Source organism: Oryctolagus cuniculus, chromosome 12 (genome assembly GCF_051225735.1).
Source record: "Oryctolagus cuniculus isolate XC-2025 breed Fujian yellow rabbit chromosome 12, ASM5122573v1, whole genome shotgun sequence".
In the NCBI taxonomy this organism is placed as follows: Eukaryota; Metazoa; Chordata; class Mammalia; order Lagomorpha; family Leporidae; genus Oryctolagus; species Oryctolagus cuniculus.
The window spans coordinates 57,836,617-57,857,122 of NC_142878.1; the positions used below are offsets into that span (position 1 = coordinate 57,836,617).

The 20,506-nt window shown below is 45.5% G+C and overlaps 1 protein-coding gene and 1 long non-coding RNA gene across 31 annotated transcripts in view; one reads left to right on the top strand and one right to left on the bottom strand.

Annotated features, from left to right (window-relative positions):
* The window catches only part of LOC103351145 (uncharacterized), a 271,397-nt gene that overhangs the window by 222,896 nt on the left and 27,995 nt on the right, over positions 1–20,506 (top strand). For 6 of the 30 annotated variants that reach the window (XR_016217497.1, XR_016217499.1, XR_016217496.1 and 3 more), the window contains exons 4-8: positions 1,193–1,271; positions 13,561–13,700; positions 14,435–14,516; positions 14,840–14,904; positions 18,278–18,332. This is a non-coding gene — a long non-coding RNA (uncharacterized LOC103351145). The other 24 variants (XR_016217501.1, XR_016217495.1, XR_016217503.1 and 21 more) reach the window with 11 other exon arrangements.
* On the bottom strand, positions 9,521–14,713 carry ACTC1 (actin alpha cardiac muscle 1). The gene is made up of 7 exons (XM_051822117.3): positions 14,656–14,713; positions 13,904–14,054; positions 12,489–12,813; positions 11,686–11,847; positions 11,357–11,548; positions 10,389–10,570; positions 9,521–9,848 (listed from the first exon to the last, which is right to left on the bottom strand). Exons 2-7 carry the CDS (start codon positions 14,030–14,032, stop codon positions 9,705–9,707), a joined length of 1,134 nt encoding a protein of 377 aa, XP_051678077.1. The 5' UTR covers positions 14,033–14,054; positions 14,656–14,713; the 3' UTR covers positions 9,521–9,704.

The following is a 20,506-nucleotide window of genomic DNA, read 5'->3' on the forward strand; positions in this document are numbered from 1 at the left end:
AGCCAATCAGGTCACTAAACTCAATTTGTTGAAATTTTGTTTTTTGACAAGAAGGGTGCCCAATGAGGAATCACACAGGCAAGTGTCTTAACTGTTTTCCTTACTTTTCTTGTAACAGAGGACAAAATTCATCATTTTTATTAAAACAAAGATCATAATTTCACTCTTCCCTGGAAAGCAGGTATATACAACTGATCAATCCACCAAAGTCCTTCTGGATGGTGGTACCAGGGAGAGATAGCAAGAGTATGCAGTTTCTTTTTTGAGGTGAAGACTGTGTTCTAAAATAGACTGTGGAAGTGGTTGTGCTTATCTGTAACTATACCAAAAATTAATGAGTTATATGGTATGTGAATTATACCTCAGTAAAGATTACTTTTAAAGGTAATATGATGGGGCCGGAGCTGTGGTGCAGAGAGTTAACGCCCTAGCCTGAGGCGCTGGCATCCCATATGGGCACCAGTTCTAGTCCTGGCTGCTCTTTTTCTGATCCAGCTCTCTGCTGTGGCCTGGGAAAGCAGTAAAGATGGCCCAAGTCCTTGGGCCCCTTCGCCCACGTGGGAGGTCCGGAGGAAAACTCCTGGCTCCTGGCTTCGGAAGGGCGCAGTTCCAGCCGTTGCAGCCACCTAGGGAGTGAACCAGAGGATGGAAGACTTCTCTGTCTCTACCTATACCTCTCTGTACCTCTGTCTTTCAAATAAATAAAAATAAATCTTTAAAAAAAAGTAATATGATGAACCAGATCAGGTTGGTAATTTTGGTCATTGAATAAAACAAAGTAAGGTAGTTTAAAAAAAATCCTTAATTTTGGCTTTCTTAGCTTCAAACACACATATTGAACCAACAAAATGTAACCAGAGTGGCTGCATATAGATTTTTTGTTTCATTAATAAGCCCCACTTACCCCCCCCCCAATAAGGAATAAAATTACCCCATAATAGACTTCACATTTCTGATAGCATGGCACTTTGGACACCCTGAACAACTCTCCCAATTGAAATTAAAATTCTGGATAATATTTGTTATCTCAAATTATTTTTCAACTGGTATGAAATCACCACAGAGCCTTAAGGCAAAGCGAAATCCTGGGAAGATGAGAATTAGCTGAGGAAAATGTCAGAATAGGTTATGTTACACTTTGTGGTGACAAAGGCAGTCTTGGAGGGTAACATAACAATTGTTTATCTTTCAGTCATGCTTCATGTCTGTAGGAGCTTCTGGTCATTCTGCTCCTGTGGGGATGCACACTACTGGAGGCTTTGAAGCAACATGTGAGTGTTGAAATCTATTTTTAAAAAAATTTTTGACAGAGAGACAGAAACAGAACAGGTAGAGACGTCAGAAAGAGTCCCATCTGCTGGTTCACTCCCCAGATGCCTGCAATGCCTGAATTAGGCCGAGCTAAAGGCAGAATCCAGTAACTCAATCAGGTCTCCCACATAGATGGCATGGGCCAAACTATTTGAGCTATCACCTGCTGCTTCTCAGGGTGTATATTCACAGGAAGTTGGAATCGGTAGTAGGGCCATGACCTAAACCCAGGCACTCCAGTATGGAGTGTGGACATTTTTTTTTTTTTTTTTTGACAGGCACAGTTAGACAGCGAGAGAGAGGGAGACAGAGAGAGACAGAGACAGAGAGAAAGGTCTTCCTTCCGTTGGTTCACCCCGCAAATGGCTGCTACAGCCGGCATGCTGCACCGATCCGAAGCCAGGAGCCAGGTACTTCCTCCTGGTCTCCCATGCCAGTGCAGGGCCCAAGCACTTGGACCATCCTGGTGTGGACATCTTAACCACTAGGCAAAATGCTTGCCCCAGATTTTTTAGTCCTTATTTAATGTTTCATTATCTTACAGTTTGGCTATATATTCTATTTTTTATAACCTTCCTACTAAGATTTATATTTGGAGTAAATCCTCTAAATCAAGTTCTTTCTGAATCTCTCATCACTATCAACCTACAGTTTTCTTTTTAGAAACGGAGATCCTTTTACTATATTTCATTTATGGCACTCCCTTTTATGCATTAAAACCTAACCAGTTATTATAATACAATAGAATTGACACTCCAGGGTAATGGATAAAAAAGGGGACTGGCTACCCTTTACTGTAAAATTTAAACAATTTTAAAATAAGTTCCTGCAATTGGAGAGGAAACTCAAAGCAATGTGAAAAGTACATCCTACACTGAGAATTTAGAAAGCCAGTTTAGATTTTTTTTAAAGGGCATGGTAATTATTAATTGGACTCTAAACAACATTGCATGAAGCCATACTTCTTCCCCCTTCATGAAGCTAACAATCAATCTGTCCTTTGGAATGTGGAGGGGAATCTATATTCTTGACCTTTGGAGCAGATGCTACCTAAATTCTCTTGTTCTAGGATTCGACTATTCAATAAGGACATCTACCAGTTAAGCCATTCTGTACCCAATACCAGAATTCAATGTCTTTAAATATCATTTCAATGGACCATTTACCTTCTCAGGAAATGCCATCAGCAGAAAACACATATTCACTCATATCAAATCCAGATTTCTACACTTGTCTCTCAAGATCTTGAGTGATATACATTCACATATATGCACATATGTATAATGTATAAAATATATACTAAAATATAAGTATATGTAGTTTAAAATTAACAATGATGATTACAGAGCGTTAATTAAGGCCTACTCTGTGCCAAAGCCTGAGAGTAATATCAACTATATCCTACTACATCCTCATAGCAACCTGGAAGGGCTGGTACTATCAACATTTGCGTCTTACAGGCCATTAATACAGCCCACCTGTTTTTCCAGATCCACTCTGTACTCCCTCTACCTACTCAACTCTCTCCACTGCCTTCTTGTCCCCAAAATCACTGTTTCTCCTAATTCAGCCCATCTTATCTTTCTCATAGAAAATTCTTAGCCACTTTTAAGAACCAGGGCAATCCCTATATTTGGGTGATGTCCTGTATCTTATATAAGACTGGAGCTGCATATGAATTACCTTGAAATCTGAATTTCCTTGAAAAAAACACAATCTTCTTCATTGCTTCTATCCAGCATTTAGCATAGCCTATTATTGCTGCAAAGGAAAGCCATCCCACTCTGTCCACACTTCTCTGCATCCTCACAGGGTCCCTAGTTCCGAACCACAGCATCTCCCACTTGCATCATTGGAAAAGTCCTGCAGTATTTTATTTGCCTCTGCTGTTGCTCCTCCAATCCAGTCTCCATCTGGCACGTGGAATGACCTTTTCTTTTTTTTTTTTATTTGACAGGTAGAGTTATAGACAGTGAGGGAGAGAGACAGAGAGGAAGGTCTTCCTTCCGTTGGTTCACTCCCCAAATGGCTGCTATGGCTGGCTCTGTGCTGATCCGAAGCCAGGAGCCAGGCGCTTCTTCCTGGTCTCCCATGCAGGTGCAGGAGCCCAAGCACTTGGGCTATCCTTCACTGCCCTCCCAGGCCACAGCAGAGAGCTGGACTAGAAGAGGAGCAACTGGGACTAGAACCCGGCACCCATATGGGGTGCCAGTGCCGCAGGTAGAGGATTAAACAAGTGAGCCATGGCACTGGCCCCTCTTTTTTTTTTTTTTTAAAGAATTATTTTATTTATTTGAAAGTCAGAGTTACCCAGAGAGAGAAGGAGAGGCAGAGAGTGAGAGTGAGAGAAATGTCTTCCATTTTGCTGGTTCACTCCCCAAATGACCTCAAAGCCAGAGCTGAGCTGATCCAAAGCCAGGAGCCAAGAGCTTCTTCCAGGTCTCCCATGTGGGTGCAGGGGCCCAAGGACTTGGGCCATCTTCTACTGCTTTCACAGGCCATGGCAGAGAGCTGGATTGGAGGAGGAGCAGCTGGGACTAGAACCAGCGCCCATATGGGATGCCGGCGCTTCAGGCCAGGACTTTAACCTGCTGCACCACAGTATCAGCCCCAGAATGACCTTTCCTAATACAAGTTTTGGTGCAGCCATTTGATACATCAGTTAAGACACTGCTTGGGACACCTGTATCACATACCAGAGTGCCTAGGTTCATGTCTTGGTTCTGCTCTGGATTCCAACTTTCTGCTAAAACACTCCCTAGGAGCAATGAGTGACAGCTCAAGTACTTAGGTCCCTGTCACTCATGTCGGAGACTGATGGAGTGGCTCTGGCTTCAGTCAGGCTCAGACCTGGCTGCTGTAGGCATTTGGGGAGTGAACCAGCATATGGAAGATTCTCTGTCTCTGTCTCTCTCTCTCTCTCTCTCTCTCTGCCCCCCATACCAAATAAAACTAAAATGAGAATTTTTTGAGAATTAAAACACATGTTTTATATTCTTATGCTTCAGACCCTACAGTAGGGCTGGTGTTGTGGTGCAGCAGGTTCAGCTACCACTCACTATGCCACTCATTATACCATAATGGAGTGCCAATTTGAGTCCCAGCTGCACTTCTTCCTATCCAGCTCCCTGCTAAGTGTCTGGGAAAACAGCAGATTATGGCCCAACTGCCTGGGCCTGTGCCACCCATGTTGGAGACCTGGTGGAGTTCCAGGCTCCTCGCTTTGGCCTGACCCAGTCCTAGCTCTAGCTGTTGTGGCCATTTGGAGGTTGAACCAGTGAATGGAAGATCTCTGAATGCCTCTCTCTCTCTCTCGCTCTCTCGCTCTCTCACTCTCTCACTCTCTCCAACTCTGCCTTTCAAATACATAAATAATATTTTTTAAAATAAAAATAAACCCATTAGCAGGATCCATTACACTGAGAATAGGTTCTTACTGTGGTCCAAAGTTCCCATGTAACTGAGTTCAGCACCGCTGAGTCTTCCCTTTCGGCCTCCGTCACTTCCCAGCTACTTCATTGCGTGTGATATTTCCAGGGTCTGCACTGGCAAGAAGTTGGAGTCAGGAGCCAGAGTGGGCATGGAACCCAGGTTTCTTAACCGCTTCTTAAATGATAGGTCAAATACCTGCCCCTAATGCTGCCTTTCCAAAAAGGCATTTCCTGACAATCTTACCTAATTTGAATCTTCCTCTGTTATCAGAATCTTTTTGTTTGCCTGGTTGACTCAAGAATCTATCTTGTTATTCCCTCTGTGTGCTTTAATCGACCTCTATCTGTGACTTTGCCAACTTGGCTACTGCCTACCTGCCCTCTCGCTGACATGCACCAGACATGTGGATTTTAAGCCACATGAGTGTGGTGGCTCTTTTATCCCCAGTATCCAGCAGAAGGAGTTCAACAAGTATATGAAAGTATATCAAAAAGTTTGTGGAAAAATGAAATAAAAATATAGTCCACATTTTTCATAAATGTTTTGAGGAACCCTTGTGTGTTTGCTGGATCAGACAGTCAAAGAAATTGTGAATTCTTCCAACTAGAATTAACTTTTTTGATAGGATCATGGTCATTTGCTTCTTGTCCTGGGAGTATGACAGGGCTTCAGAAACTCCCTGCTGGTGAATTAAATTCGTGCTGAGAGTAGGTCTCCTGGTTTCCAGCCCCACTCGCTGCTATGAGACCCCCCAGGCTGCCGGCAAGGATGTGGAGCAGCCTCAGGAGTGTGTACTCCTATCTCTGTCATTTACTCTCAGCATGGCTTAGGGCAAGGGTTCTTCAGGTTTTAGTTTTCATCAGTAAAGTGAGTTAATTATTAAACCTTCCTTCATTGCTTTGCTCTGAAATTTAATTAGGTAATGTATTTGAAGGGCTTTGTTGGAGTGAAGTCATTGCTCCTCTCAAGTCCTTCTCAGGCTCTGTCAAATCAAATCAAACTTAAACTGAAAGGTTGGAGTCTTCTAACAGTGGGTTCCTCCAAAATACCATCCCTCTGTCCTGATCCAGCTCACTGGGGATGGCGTTGCACCAATGTGCAATGTGCAGACTCAGCCTTCCTGCACTCCAGAATATCAACCAGGCCCTGTGTGGGGATGGGATGATTTAGTCCCCAACCTGGCCAGACTCAGAGATTTCCCTAGAACTTTTTTGTTTTACATTTGTATGTATGTTTGTTTTATTTGGAAGGCAGAGAGGCAGACAGAGATCTTTGATGTGCTGGTTCACTTCCCAGTGCCTGCAACGGCCACAGCTGGACCAGGACGAAGCCAGGAGCCTAGATCTCAACCCAGGTCTCCCATGTGGGTGGCAGGGACCCAAGTACTTGAGCCATCATGTGCTGCTTCCCAAGATGTATATCAGCAGGAAGGTAGATTGGAGTAGTCGGGAGTCGAAGCAGGCATTCTGATAGTGCCACTTAGCCACTGCACTAGACTCCTACTCCCCTTGAATTTCTGCCAGTACTATATGGAAAGGCACCTTTTTTTTATCCCAGAGTAGGCCCAGCATATGGAGAAATCCTGAATTACTGTAAACCAAGGCTGCCATAACAGAGTGCCACAGACTGAATGGCTTCAACAACAGACACTTACTTTCTCATTTCTGAGGGCCGTAAGTCTGAGCACAAGGTATCAACAGGATTGATTTCTGGTGAGACCTCTTTCCTCGGCTTTCACACAACTGCCTTCTTGCTGTGTCCTCATGTGGCCTTTCCTCTGGGTGCACACTCCTGGTATCTCTTCCTCTTCTTATAAAGGCGCTAGTTCTGTTGGATTAGGACTCATCCTCATGACCTCATTTAATTTTAATTGGCCCCTTCAAGGCCCTTTCTCCAAATATACTGGAGTCAGGAATTCAGCATATGAATTTTGTAGGAACACAATTTAAACCATAATAGAATCCACAGAAGAAATAGAAAAGTGGAGCCCCAGTAACATTGTTTTAGGCTCTGGGTATGGTAAATCAGCTCTACCTCTAAATATTGTTTTCATCAGTAATTTTCCTTTTCTAAACATATCTATACAATAACCATAGCTTGGATAAGGAAAATGAATAATGTCAGAAATTTCTAGTAGCATTTTTTTCATTATAGATTGAGAAGAAATATAAAAATCAGATATAGGTTTTTTAACTTACATTTCACCCAAAGACATATTCATTGTAGACATCTTAACTATTTTATATATATGAAGGTGGATTAGAAAAAAAAAAAAAAACTAGAAACTAACCTGGGGCCGGCGCTGTGGCACAGTGGGTTAAAGCCCCAGCCTGCAGCGCCGGCATCCCATATGGACACCAGTTCGAGTCCTGGCTGCTCCAGTTCCTATCCAACTCTCTGCTATGGCCTGGGAAAGCAGTAGAAGATGGCCCAAGTCCTTGGGTCCCTGCACCCACGTGGGAGACCCAGAGGAAGCACCTGGCTCCTGGCTTCAGATCGGTGCAGCTCCGGCAGTTGTGGCCATCTGGGTGTGAACCAGTGGGATGGAAGACCTCTCTCTCTCTCTCTCTTGTCTCTACCTCTCTCTGTAATTCTTTCAAATAAATATTTTTGAAAGAAAGAAAGAAAGAGAGAGAGAGGGAGAGAGAGAGAGAGAAAGAGAGAGGGAGAGAGAGAGGGAGGGAGGGAGGAGGAAACTAAGCACAATTTTTAGAAGATTCAGGAGTCTTAATATCTTATATTCTAACATCAAAATAGAAAAGAGGAAACCTCAAAATTCCACAAGAATCGGTGTGTTATTATTTGTGATGCAAATATCAGAAGCTTAAGTAGGAATAACAATGTCCATTCTATTTCCATTAATACATGGAAACAACCACAGGTGCTATCACAACCAGTTGTCTACACTTGAAGCATTTGTACAGTATTCTAGGGTAAAATTAGTAATTCTATTCTCAGTTTGAGAGATGATAAAAAAAGAGGCACAGAGACTGGCTGAATAGTACCTCCCTATGTATGCCCCCAATCTGTCTCCTTGGCTGATACATAGCTTTTAAACCAGTCCATCTGTGCTACAGGATAGAATTGGAGAAAAAAGGAAAATCTACAACAAAGTTTACGCTTTATCCAAAGAGAATGCTAGTAAACTGATTTGTTATTTTGCCTCTGTTTCAGAAAAGTCCTTCCATTTGTGCTAAATACCAAACTCTAAACCCTGAGCTCCTGAAACAGAAAATGTGCTTGGATCCCACTGTGTCCCCTGCCTCTATTGTCTTGGGAATATGCATATGGCATCACTTGTTTACTCCCTCTGTATATTGATTCCATTATCAAAAGGTAAAGTACAATAAATTCATTTAAGCACTCACATAAGCTCTAACAGTTCATGAGCAACTAATCTGAAAATGGAAATTTTTAAATTTAATTTTTTTTAATTTTTAATTTTATTTGAAAGGGAGGGAGGGAGGGTGGGGGAGAGAGAAAGAGAAGGAGAGAGAGAGAGAGAGATCTTCCAACTGCTGGTTTATTAGAGAGAGAGAAAGAGAGAGAGATCTTCCATCTGCTGGTTTATTCCCCAAGTTCCTGCAAAAACCAGGGCTGGGCCAGGCTGAAGCCAGGAGCCCAGAACTTAACCAGGTCTCCCAAGTGGGTGGCAAGGGCCCAAGTACTTCAGTCAGCATCTGCTACCATCCAGGGTCTGTGTTAGCAGGAAGCTGGATTGGAAGCAGGGAGCCAAGCCTTGATCCAGACACTACAATACAGGGTGCAGGCATCCCAAGCAGTGATTTATCTCCTGTGCCAAACACCCACCCTTGAAAATTAGAAATTTTGAGTTTTTGCAATCAGGTTAAAATTCACCTTTACAAGTAGATTTCCTAAAATTTACCAGCTCCTCTCAGCCCTCCTTGTGCCTTATATTTTGGGTTTTGCCCCCATTTCATTCTGTTGAGATGCCTGCTCTTCTTACCCAATTCTTAACCATTTTCAAGACCCAGACCCATCCCTGTCTCCTTGAAGTCTCCCAGAGCTTGTGATATGTAGTGTATGTGAGCCCATCAAACATAGCACACATCTGGTTCTTTTGGACACTGTCCCGACCATTCCTCCTACCAGCAGGCAAAGTCCAGTTTGAAGCAAAATGAATATTGTGGCTTTTCCCTCCCCCTTACTCCCTCAGGACTTCATGCCACCCAAAACCCCAGTTCCAAGATTTCAAAGAAATAAAAAGAAATAAAATTTGTCTCACAAATTAGTCATCAATTATGCAAAAATGTCTGATTCCTGCTGCCTCACACATATTTTGAACATGCACAGTGGTCTTGATTTATTTAAAGTAGGATGTGACTGGACCGTGGCTTTTGTGTTTCATGCATATCAGGAAGACAACTGAAGAGTTAAAAGATTGAGAAACTAAACCAATTTATTTAAAATAGTCTTGGACTTTCTCATTACCAATATGTATGTGCTTTTCTGCAAAGTTACAAAAATGACTTGAATATCTGCTAAAGCAACAACTTTCGGTCATTTAGTCATTCATAGCCACTAAATTTAGTTGGCCGTTTCACTTCTTGATTATAGAGAATCAAACATGATTTACTTTTCAGATATGAAATATATTCACGATTCTGTTCCAAAGTATAAAAAAATTATCATTCTAACCCCCAGGTATATGTCCCACTGATTCATCTGATGAACTTTATGGTTCCATAATATTACAATGTCAAAGCAAACACTGACCCCACCTCATGCTTACCCCAAAAAGAAATAGAAGCTTCTGTAGGTTGCAAGTCCTGGCCTGGTTTATTTATAAAGCAATAAATATAAGAAGCACAAACAAACTCCACGTGTGTAAACAAACTGTACAATGATTGATGAGAGATGGGGCAGGGGGTGGCTCGGAAGACTCCAAGAAGCATAATACTGTCATCCTGAACACAGGGTAGACTAGGAGAGAAGGCACCTTAGAAGCATTTGCGGTGGACAATGGATGGTCCTGCCTCATCATACTCTTGCTTGCTTATCCACATCTGCTGGAAGGTGGACAGAGAAGCCAGGATAGAGCCCCCAATCCAGACAGAGTATTTACGCTCGGGGGGAGCAATAATCTGCAGAAAGAAAACAGAAACTTCCAGTGAACTCTGTAGTTCTAAGCAACATAACAAGTAATCTGTTGGGAAGAGTCACAGAAAAAATATTAGAAATTCTTTCACTGTGATGTGAGACACTTCACTCCAAAAAATAATGTGGCCAATCAAGTGTTAGGAACTTTCCTCTATTTCATCATTTCCATCATTAAACCTTCTACAAGGTAGAATTTCACCCACTTCTCTGAACTAGAGAATTGTATGACAGCAAGCTAAATGCAAGGATGGAGGTTACCCCAAAAGTTGGGGACTTCTAAAATGTTTAAAAGATTTAATTTTTAAAAAATATTTATTTTTAGTTGCTGCTTGAAAGCATTTAATTTAGAGTTTCCCGTCTAGGGAAAAGTGCTAGAAAAAAAAATCAGAAAAAGTTCTTTAAAAGGTAAAGGGTAAAGTCTATAGGAGACAGGGAGGTAAGTGTGAGGGTAAAGGAATTAGGAATGAATTTCTGCTTCAGAAGTCAAGATCTGCCTTGTCTCTCCTCCCCACAAAAGTCTTTACCTTAATCTTCATGGTGCTGGGAGCCAAGGCAGTGATTTCCTTTTGCATTCGATCAGCAATACCAGGGTACATGGTGGTACCTCCAGATAAGACATTGTTGGCATACAGGTCTTTACGAATGTCAATGTCACACTTCATGATGCTATTGTAAGTAGTTTCATGGATGCCAGCAGATTCCATACCTAGAAGCAATTTTATTAAAAAAAAAAATCACAGTACATTTAACACATTTAGGGTGGAGGAGAGAGAACAGGACTTCTCTTTGTTGCTAAGCTGTCACCATTTGTCTCTGAAACATATGTTCCCCTATAAGACACATTGGGGGGAACAGGTGGAACAAGTGTCTTTTAAAAGTGCTGGCAGATGATCCTCAAAAGACTACCAAGAAACTAAGGCTCTGTTTAGCATTTATTTGGAGTGAATACCTTCTGTAACCATCAGATGTGTGGAGATGTATTGGAAAATGACAAAACATACAGTTAAATTAAAAATAAGGGAATTTTTAATTTTCAGATTAAATCAGAGCCTGACAAGTTTCCTCTTAGAATCATCTCTAAGGAAAGATATTTGATGACATACTAGCATCCACTTATTAGGAGAAGGATTGCCATTGCATTTGATGATGATTCACTTAAAAGGCAAATTCCGCTACTTGGTAATGGAACTTATTGGAATAAATCAACTCTATGAGTAATTGTTCCTTTCCTGCAGACACGTGATATTCTGTTACTACTCCGTCTTGTCCCTTATTTTGAGATGAAGTCAGTGTGCCATCCTTTATTATATCACTGGAGCAGAACACAGACTTTCCATTTAATGAGCCAGCCGTACTTGAGGCTGAGCTGTGTGAGACTCCATGCTACGACTTCTTTTAACTCATGGATCCTTAATCCCTACTAACTATAGGAGATTTTATTCTAGGAGACCCCACGATTTTCTGTGCCTCTGTCCTAAACCCAGCAACTCACCAATGAAGGAGGGCTGGAAGAGTGTCTCAGGGCAGCGGAAGCGCTCGTTGCCAATAGTGATGACTTGGCCGTCAGGCAGTTCATAGCTCTTCTCCAGGGAGGAGGAGGAGGCAGCTGTGGCCATCTCATTCTCAAAATCCAGGGCAACATAACACAGCTTCTCTTTAATGTCACGGACAATTTCACGTTCAGCTGCAGAAATAAAGGGCATCACTGTCAAGCTCTGAAGAAAGAGAGTCAATTGTGGGGAGGAAGGTGGATTCACTGAGGGAGGAAAAAAAAGCAGAGACATGCTGTGGCAGATGAGACACACACACACACACACTCACCAGTGGTGACAAAAGAGTAGCCACGCTCCGTGAGGATCTTCATGAGATAGTCAGTGAGATCCCGACCAGCCAGATCCAAACGCATGATGGCATGGGGCAAAGCATAGCCCTCATAGATGGGGACGTTGTGAGTTACACCATCCCCAGAGTCCAGAACAATGCCTGTCATGGGAAATGGAACAAGGGAAGTCCCTAAGGACCACTGCTTTTAGTCACGGCAAAGTCTGATTCTAGTCTTTACTGAGGGATACTAGTGCTGGCACGAATCCAAATAAATTAGATCTTTTACACAAGAATAACGAGAATAAGCATAAGTTGATACTAAAACTGAAGTCAACAGCAGCTCTTCCTTTTAAAGATTATAGTAGAAAAATGTCCCAAGGACACTTTCAAGTGACTATCCCTCTTATTAGCCATTAGCACATGATGCAAGCCTCCTGGGAAGATTTCTTAGTTTTCATCTAATGTACACCTGTCCCTCCCTTTCCAGATCCTGTAGAGAATCTTGGGGGTGTTTGCCCAGGGGATGAGACTGTGACTGCTGCACTGGTCCTTGTATTGTGCTGAACCTCGATATGTTAACATCAGACACTTTAGTTAGGGAACGCTCGTAACTCCAGCCGCTGTCAACTCTTACAGTAAGTGTGCTCAGAAATGTACCTTGGGGGTACCACTGTTCTCTCTCTCAACACAGATACCCTGCTAGAGAGAGTGACTGAAGGGATGATGCCTTTCTCATTTGGGGAATCTGATTCACAGTGAGAAAGTGATTCACTGGTGACTGCCTCACAACCCAAGCATACCTGTGGTACGGCCAGAAGCATACAGGGACAGCACTGCCTGGATGGCCACATACATGGCAGGGACATTGAAGGTCTCAAACATGATCTGAGTCATCTTCTCGCGGTTGGCTTTGGGGTTCAGTGGGGCCTCCGTGAGCAGGGTTGGGTGCTCCTCTGGGGCCACACGGAGCTCATTGTAGAATGTGTGGTGCCAGATCTTCTCCATGTCATCCCAGTTGGTGATGATGCCATGCTCGATTGGGTACTTCAGAGTCAGGATACCTCGCTTGCTCTGTGCTTCATCACCTACATAGGAGTCCTTCTGACCCATACCCACCATGACTCCCTGCAAGAAGAAGATGGGCAAGTCATGCATCCACCATCTCAGGAATGCACTCAATGCCCTATCAATTTAGATTGAACTCCACAAGTCAAGGAAAAATTTTTAAGTGCCAGAAATATTAAACAATAGGATTTTACCTCAGTTTAGAAGAATCACCTAAAATCAATCATACCTTCACTCCTCCCCCCAAGAGGGAGTAATTCTATTGTTTAGAATACAGTGGGGGAATATAGAAGCTATGTCATTGAAGCAGAACCTCATCTCATTTTTAAAAATCACAATGCCTTCATTTACTTATTGAGCTCATCACCCAATGTCAGCCAAAATGCAGATGACTGCATTTTGAAATGACTGAATGAATGACACATTGTTTTCCTCCCAAGAAAGATCCTGACATTTGTCAAGTGAACATGAAAATGGTTGATATGCCATTATCACCTTGACGGTGGAATGCAGCCCATGCAAAGCTGTCCTACACTAGCCTTCATTCATTGCTGGTTACTACAGATCTTGTCGCTGGCAGCATGTCTGGCCACAGAGCACTGCATTACTTTTAATAAACAAGGTGGTATGTCACTATCACCATGGCACTTACTGCCTCTGTCACGCCTGCCTTCTAAAAATGCAACAGCCAGGAAGGAGCTAGATGGCATTTTGGGGGCGACCTGTAAATGGGCTGTGAAGTGGGAGGAACGCGGGTTGGAGCCCAGTTGGTTCAGAGCAGCTCTATTATTTGATTTTTTTGAACAGGACTGGGAAGGAGGAAGATGGAAAAATGCAAAGTGCATGGGGTACAGAAGACCTGAAGACTGAACCTCTAGACGGAGTGCAGAGAAGCTGGCGCTTCTCAGCTTTCCCCAGGAGGCCGCTGAGAAAGGGTGCACTGCTTGGTATGTTGGGGTTCTGTACAGGGTACTGCTTGTCTTGGCTTGGGTTTGACGCTATCCTGTCTTTTCCTTAAAGAGTGCATGAAAACAGTTGGGTCAGGTGAGACATTTCCTAGACCTGGAAAGAGGAAGTGGCAGGAAGGAGCGCAGAGAGGGCCTGGGGGCTGCCGCAGGTGGGAGCAGGGTCGGAGGGGCAGGAGATGTACCTGGTGACGCGGGCGGCCCACGATGGAAGGGAAGACAGCGCGGGGCGCGTCATCGCCCGCAAAGCCGGCCTTCACCAGCCCAGAGCCGTTGTCGCACACCAGGGCGGTGGTCTCCTCGTCGTCACACATCTTGGTACAGCGTCAGCGGGGTCTGCAGGTGGAGAAGGGAGGGTGGGCCAGGTTCAGTGCCTGCGGAGCTGGCCTCTGTACCAGGAGGGGACAGAGCAAAGGGGGCTGGGTGGGGGGAGAGGTGGAGACGCCTGCCATCTCCCTTTCCCCTCGAGGCATAAAAAGAAGGCCGAGAAGATGCCGTGGAGGAGATGAGGGGAGCGGGTGCGAGGAGCAGGGGAGAATCCCCCAGGCTCTCCAGCCAGGAATCGCACCTCTGTCCCAGGTGCAAGGAGGGACCGCTCAGCGTCCAGGAGACCCATCCCTTTAGCAGATCTCCCCTTGCTCTTTAATTGCTCTCCTTTAACCAGGAAACCATTCTCTGGCCCTATCCACACCCCCGAACCTGTGCTCCAAATGAAGGGGAAAGCAAGGACCCCAGAGACCCCTTCCGCGCGCTCCTCTCCCGCGGGGACCGAGTCCCGGACGAAACAAGTCAGAACAGGTCGGTGCCAGAGTGGCGAGAGCTCAGGGCCTCGGCCGAGGGCGGCCCGTGGCTGGCTGGGCCCGCCTGAGAGGCTGGGGTCCGGCAGGGCTGTGGCGCTGGGCTGGGAGGACGGGCGCAGGGGCGGGCGCTGACTCACCGTCCGCGGCTCGGCTGGGCTCGGCTGGGCTCGGCAGGCGGCAGGCGGCAGGCGGTGGGTGCCGAGCGCCCGGAGCGCCGCTTTATAGCGCGCTGATGGACGGGGTCAGTTGGAGCAGCCGGGGGCAGGGGTGGGGGGCCCAGACTGCCACCTTGCCTTATTTGGTCGCCTTCACACCATCTAGGACCGCCGAGGCCATTCATGGAGCCAAGGGCAGGGGAGAGGATCAGCGGGGGGCTCCCAGACCATGTAAGGAAGGGGAGGGGGCAGCCAGGGGGATGGCCAAATAGGGAGCTAGGGAGGGGTGCGGGCGAAGGGTAGGGGGCAGGGGAAGACTAAGTGACGCCAACCCACCCCCTCTCTCTTCCTGAGGTGGGGGTGCGCCCTGATGTGCTGTGGATTTGTCCCTCGGCATCCCCGCCAGCCTAAGGGACAATAAGCCACATGCGAGCGGGAAGGCTTGGCGCCTTGCCCTCAGCTGAGGGGTCCTGGCAGCTGGGCCCCAAGCAACAGGGGAGCGACAGCAGCTTCTCATCTTCCAGGACTCTGTGCTGGAGGAGCAGAGCCCTGGCAGTCCTCAGAGGTACAAAGGACACCGTGCAGCACATTTGTGTGTTTGGGACAAGGCACCCTTTGGTCCTCCTCCCTGCCAGCCCCTAAGTCTGACAGCAGAGATCAGCCAAGGCCACCTTGGTCCCAACCCATGCACAGGTCAAGGGCTGGCAAGGAAGAGACTGAGGGGTTGCTGTGAGGGCTCCCCCAGGTCTTGCTGAAGAGGAGGCCAGCTTGACCCCAGTCCAGATGTCAAGTCACCTGCATTCATGCTGCTAGGCATTTGCACAAACTCAACCTCAGGGCTTTGGTCGGAATGGAGCACCCTGGTGAATGAAAGAACAGAGGCCCAAAGGCCCTAAGGCACTTGCTGATGGGTCTTTAATCCTGGGGCAAAGTCTTCACTCCAGGTAGATGCAAGACTGGAGAAGCACTCTTGTCGAGAAGAGAGCAGCAAATCAAACCATACATACCAACAGTTGTTAGCCGAAGTGCATGATGTTGGCCTAACCAGGCTGGGGGTGGGGGGTGAGGGTGGGGGTGACTTTGAAATGCAGAGGCTCAGGCCCCACCCAGATCATTGCACCTGGATCTGCTTTTTCAGCAAAATCCTTCTTTGATTGGTAGGCACAGTGAAGTGTGAGTGGCACTGCTATAAATGGTTGATATCATTTCCTTTGTGGAAATCAGGTTTGGGAAGAACCTTGGGACTTTGGAGAAAGACAGTGAAAGATGGCGTGAAGTGAGGACAGGGAAGGAGCTGGGAGGCACACAGCACCCTCGCCTGCCCTGGGCTGCCCTGCAATCTTGATTCTTTCCTGGCACTGGGATTTTGAACGCTTGTGTTTTTCTCTAGTTCACACCAGTTAAAAATAGAAACCTGACCCAGGCAGCCCTCTCTGCAGTGGTCCCGGATTGATAGGCTGAGAAGGCGTGCTGATTAGATACTTGTCCAGCCCGGGGAATGCTGGGCCCTCCCCTCCAAGTTCCCAACCATGTTTGGGTTGGTGTGGAGAAGAAACCGCGGGGGCCACTGGGTGATGAAGCCAGGTGAGAGGCCTGCCTGGGATGGCGCCCTGCCACACAGTGGGCATTCCGCAGTGAAAGCTGCCTATTGACAGAATGCAAAAGCAGAACTGCCTTGACTCAGGCTGATGCAGAGGAACCAAAGAAAGGGAGAAATGAGGCCAGTGTTAGAGCCAGACAGCTGTGGCTTCTAGTCCTGCCTCCTGTCACTTACTACTTCTATCTATTTGGTCTGGAGCCCCAATTTTCCTCTCTGAAAATGGACACAATACCTTTTTTGTCGAGAAGAGAGCAGCAAATCAAACCATACATACCAACAGTTGTTACCCGACGTGCGTGATGTCGGCCTAACCAGGCTGGGGGTGGGGAGTGAGGGTGGCACCTCATAGTCACCCAAAAGGAAAGAGGGTATGAAAGAGAATTCAGTGAAAGCCTTCCTGGTAAAGTGTCATCTAATGGTTTTTCAGGAAGAGTAAAACTGAAGTTCATGCACAATTGTAAGAGAAAGACAGTTTCTTCTTGGGAGTGGTAGATGGGAGATGCCTACGTTCATTGTCAAGGTACAAAAGCTCCAGAGACCTGAACACTGTGATCACTGCCTTAATCCTTGGCAAGTACCTGCCAGGGCACAGGAGGCTAATTCCAGCCCACCCACCCAGGGATGGGTTGGTCAGTGGAGTAGTGACACCAACTTTGTAAAAGCAATATTCACCCTAAAATTTTTTAAAGTAATTTCTATTTTATTCAATTTCATTTTTACCTTTCAAACCAAAGTATATTTTCATTTGCATTTTACAGTAAGAAAGAACACTTTTTCCCTTTAAAGATTTTTTTAAGATGTATTTATTTATTTGAAAGAGTTACACAGAGAGAGAAGGAGAGGCAGAGAGAGAGAGAGAGAGAGAGAGAGAGAGAGAGATTGGCTGCAATGGCCGGAGTGCACCCATCTGAAGCCAGAAGCCAGGAGCTTCTTCTGGGTCTCCTACATGGGTGCAGGGTTCCAAGCATGTGGACCATCCTCTTTCTTTCCCAGGTCATAGCAGAGAGCTGGATCAGAAGTGGAGCAGCTGGGACACGAACCAGCACCCATATGGGATGCCGGCACTGCAGGCGGCAGCTTCACCCACTATACCACAGTGCTGGTCCCTCCTTTTAAAGATTTATAATTATTCTATATTTGCTATTTGTATTAATAGCAAATTTCCATATTTGAACAACTTTGAATTCTGTGTTATATTTAAAATATAATCAATGGTTCATCAAAGAAGGATGTACTTTTCTGTGAAGGGAGGAGAGAATTTCCACTTTGCTTATGGCCATGTCTAAACACTGACGGAGTTTGAGGACTCAAAAGGCTTCCATGGCCTTGGCAGCTCACTGACGTCATAAATAAGAGTGTCAGTTGTTAAATCAACAACAGGAGTCACTGAGCACGTACTCCCCATGTAGGACCTCTGTCCTTAATGAGTTGTACTATGAGAATTAACGGTAAAACTTGTCTTCAAAAGTACTTTATACTTTGTGTGTCTGTGTGGGTGCAGACTGTTGAAATCTTTACTTAGTATAGAGTTGATCTTCTGTATATAAAGGTAATTAAAAATGAATCTTAATGAAGAATGGAATGGGAGAAGGAGTAGGAGGTGGAACGAGAGTAGGGGTGGGAGGGCAGGTATGGGGAGAAGAACCACTATATTCCTAAAGCTGTACCTGTGAAATTTGTATTCATTAAATAAAAGCTTTCTAAAAAAAAAGCACACACACGAAATATAATCAATGGTAACCTGAGATACCATGGCTGATTTTCATTGAACAACATTTTTCAGGAATCTATTTAATTTGAAAATTGAGGTTGGCTTCTGTCCCATCTACTTACAAAAATAACTTATTCATTTCTATTGATGTGATTTAGATATTCTTTTTTAAAAAAAATTGTGGTAAATGAAGCATAATATCAACTTAGCATTTAAAAGTATACAGTTGATCAGTGGATAATTAATCTCCCAATTTTATGCTTAGTGCTAATTATGACTAAATTGATTTCCAGACCCAGACATGACTGCATCGTGCCTATTGAGAAAGATTGGTTCGCATCCTATGAGGTAAGCAACCACTGGGCCTGTTTGCCTAAGTCACACAGATGAGTCAGCTATGGAGTGAGAATTCAAACCCAGGTCCTGACTTCATGCCCTGCTCCTAACCACCCTCCAAAATGCCTTCCGGTCTACTTGGACTGCTAGTTTTCCGTATGACACTAGAACCACGTGTAGTAGGCACATTACCTTGGCTGCTAACAGAAGTTCAGACACCTCAGGGTTCCTGCCTAAAGACTGAACCTGTCTTTTAAATGAGCCCTTACCCTTCTTTATCAGGTAAGTTTCTCCACTGTGGAGAGACTTAGTGGCACTGCCCGGCTATTCTTCCCAAAGCTCGCGGAGCTTAGTTGGATGCTGCCCAAGCTGCCAGTGCTGGCTGGAGTCCAGCTTGGCTGACCTTGCACGTCCCAGCGGGACCGCAAAACCAGGGCGGGTCCGCAGGGCCAGTGAAGCCCTTCTCAGCATGGACAGCCCATGAGGGAGACGTGCGGGGCAAGCTGAAGGAACAGAAGGTGGGGCAGTTCCCGCTGCCCTTGCCTTGGGGGAAGCCTGTTTCATCCACCATCTGCTGGGATCTGGAAGGGAGCGGCCCAGCCTCCTCCCCGGCACTGGGGGATTAGCAGTCACTTATCTCAGCTGTTCCTGCATTCAGAGGTGTCGCAGTATTTACAGAGAAGCCAGAAACAGACCAAGCCACACTTAATTCCTCCCCATGAGCCCTCCCTGTTGCCTCCTGCCCCTCCCGCGTTCCATGTGTTGGGGGCGGGTGGGTGGGGAGGCTCTTTCTAGATCAGACCAGGCTTGGAGGGAGCCAGCCTCCCTGAGCGTGTCTTCCCCTACACATTTGTTCACCCCCACCGCCCTCTGGATGGAGCTGGGTTTCAGTTTTCATTAAAAGGAGAAAGTGACGTGAATGTGAGGGATGCAGGCCCCCACACATCCTGGTTCCCAGAATCCAATACTAAGGCATGGCTAATCCTTGCTGCATACTTCCCTGTATTTTACATGCGGCCCCCAAGGAGATTAACCCACGGGGAAGGTATTTCGGCCCTGAATGGATTCTGTTCTTGGCAGATTCTAGCAGTCACTGCCGTCTGACATGATAGGACCAACTGTAATGAACCATTTAATAAGATTCAGAAAAGGAGGACAAGGCAAGGAGGAAGGGGGAGAAGAGGGAGGTAGGGAAGAGGGAAGCTTCTGGATCGTGGAGTTCCATGGGCCTGATGATCAAGTCTGTGTTTTCACTCTCTATCCTGGTGTGAGTCAGAGAAATTAAAAGGGATTTCTAGACGCTCTTTTGAATTCCTTGAACTGCTTTTCTCCTTCAAGATCGAAATCCTCACAGTGTAGGTTTCTGCTGGAAAGGTAGTCTTCTCAGCTTAGATTGGGCTTGAGCCCCACAGTGGCAGTAACCCTATGGAGTGTGTTTTTCAAGTGCTACCTGGAGCAAGCCTGTCTTTCCTAGAGAGCCTGCACATGGCGCTGTCCAACCTAAGCTTGACCGAGTTTCTGGCAGGCAGACATGCTACAGAGAACACATAGGTGGTGAGAGGGTGAGCTTGGATCCCCCAAAGGTCACTTACATTCACCTGAACAATGTGGAGCCCATCTCTTCTCCAGTAAAGATCAGACACACGTGGGACAAACACCAATGGTGGCTATTAGTAATAATAATACTACTAACTGTAGACGTTTATTGAACTCTGTCCAGAGACTTTCTATGTGCATAAGTAAATGATCAACATGGTCACCTTCTGGATGAAGCTGGATGGAGTACTGCCTGCAGGATCCATTTTTACTGAAATGTGATGTCACCAGTTTTTATCAAGGGGCTGTGAAGGAAATAGGTCACCACTCATAGCATGCATCTTCTTTACGAACCAAATGGGAACATTTCCTACCTGACCCTGATACCAAGAACAGTAGCACTTTTACCAATAACTATTTGTTTCAATTCTATAGTCTCCAAATCATTTAGTGACCAGCCAGTTTTCTCCTTTTCTGACAGCTAAGAAAAAATCTTTGTCTAATATTTTATTTTTTTATTTGAAAGGCAGAGTTACAAAGAGAGATGAGGAGAGACAGAGAGAGAGGGAGAGAGAGAAAGGGAGAGAGAGAGAGAAAGAGAAAGAGAGACAGAGACAGAGATCTTCCATCTGCTGCTTCACTCTCCAAAT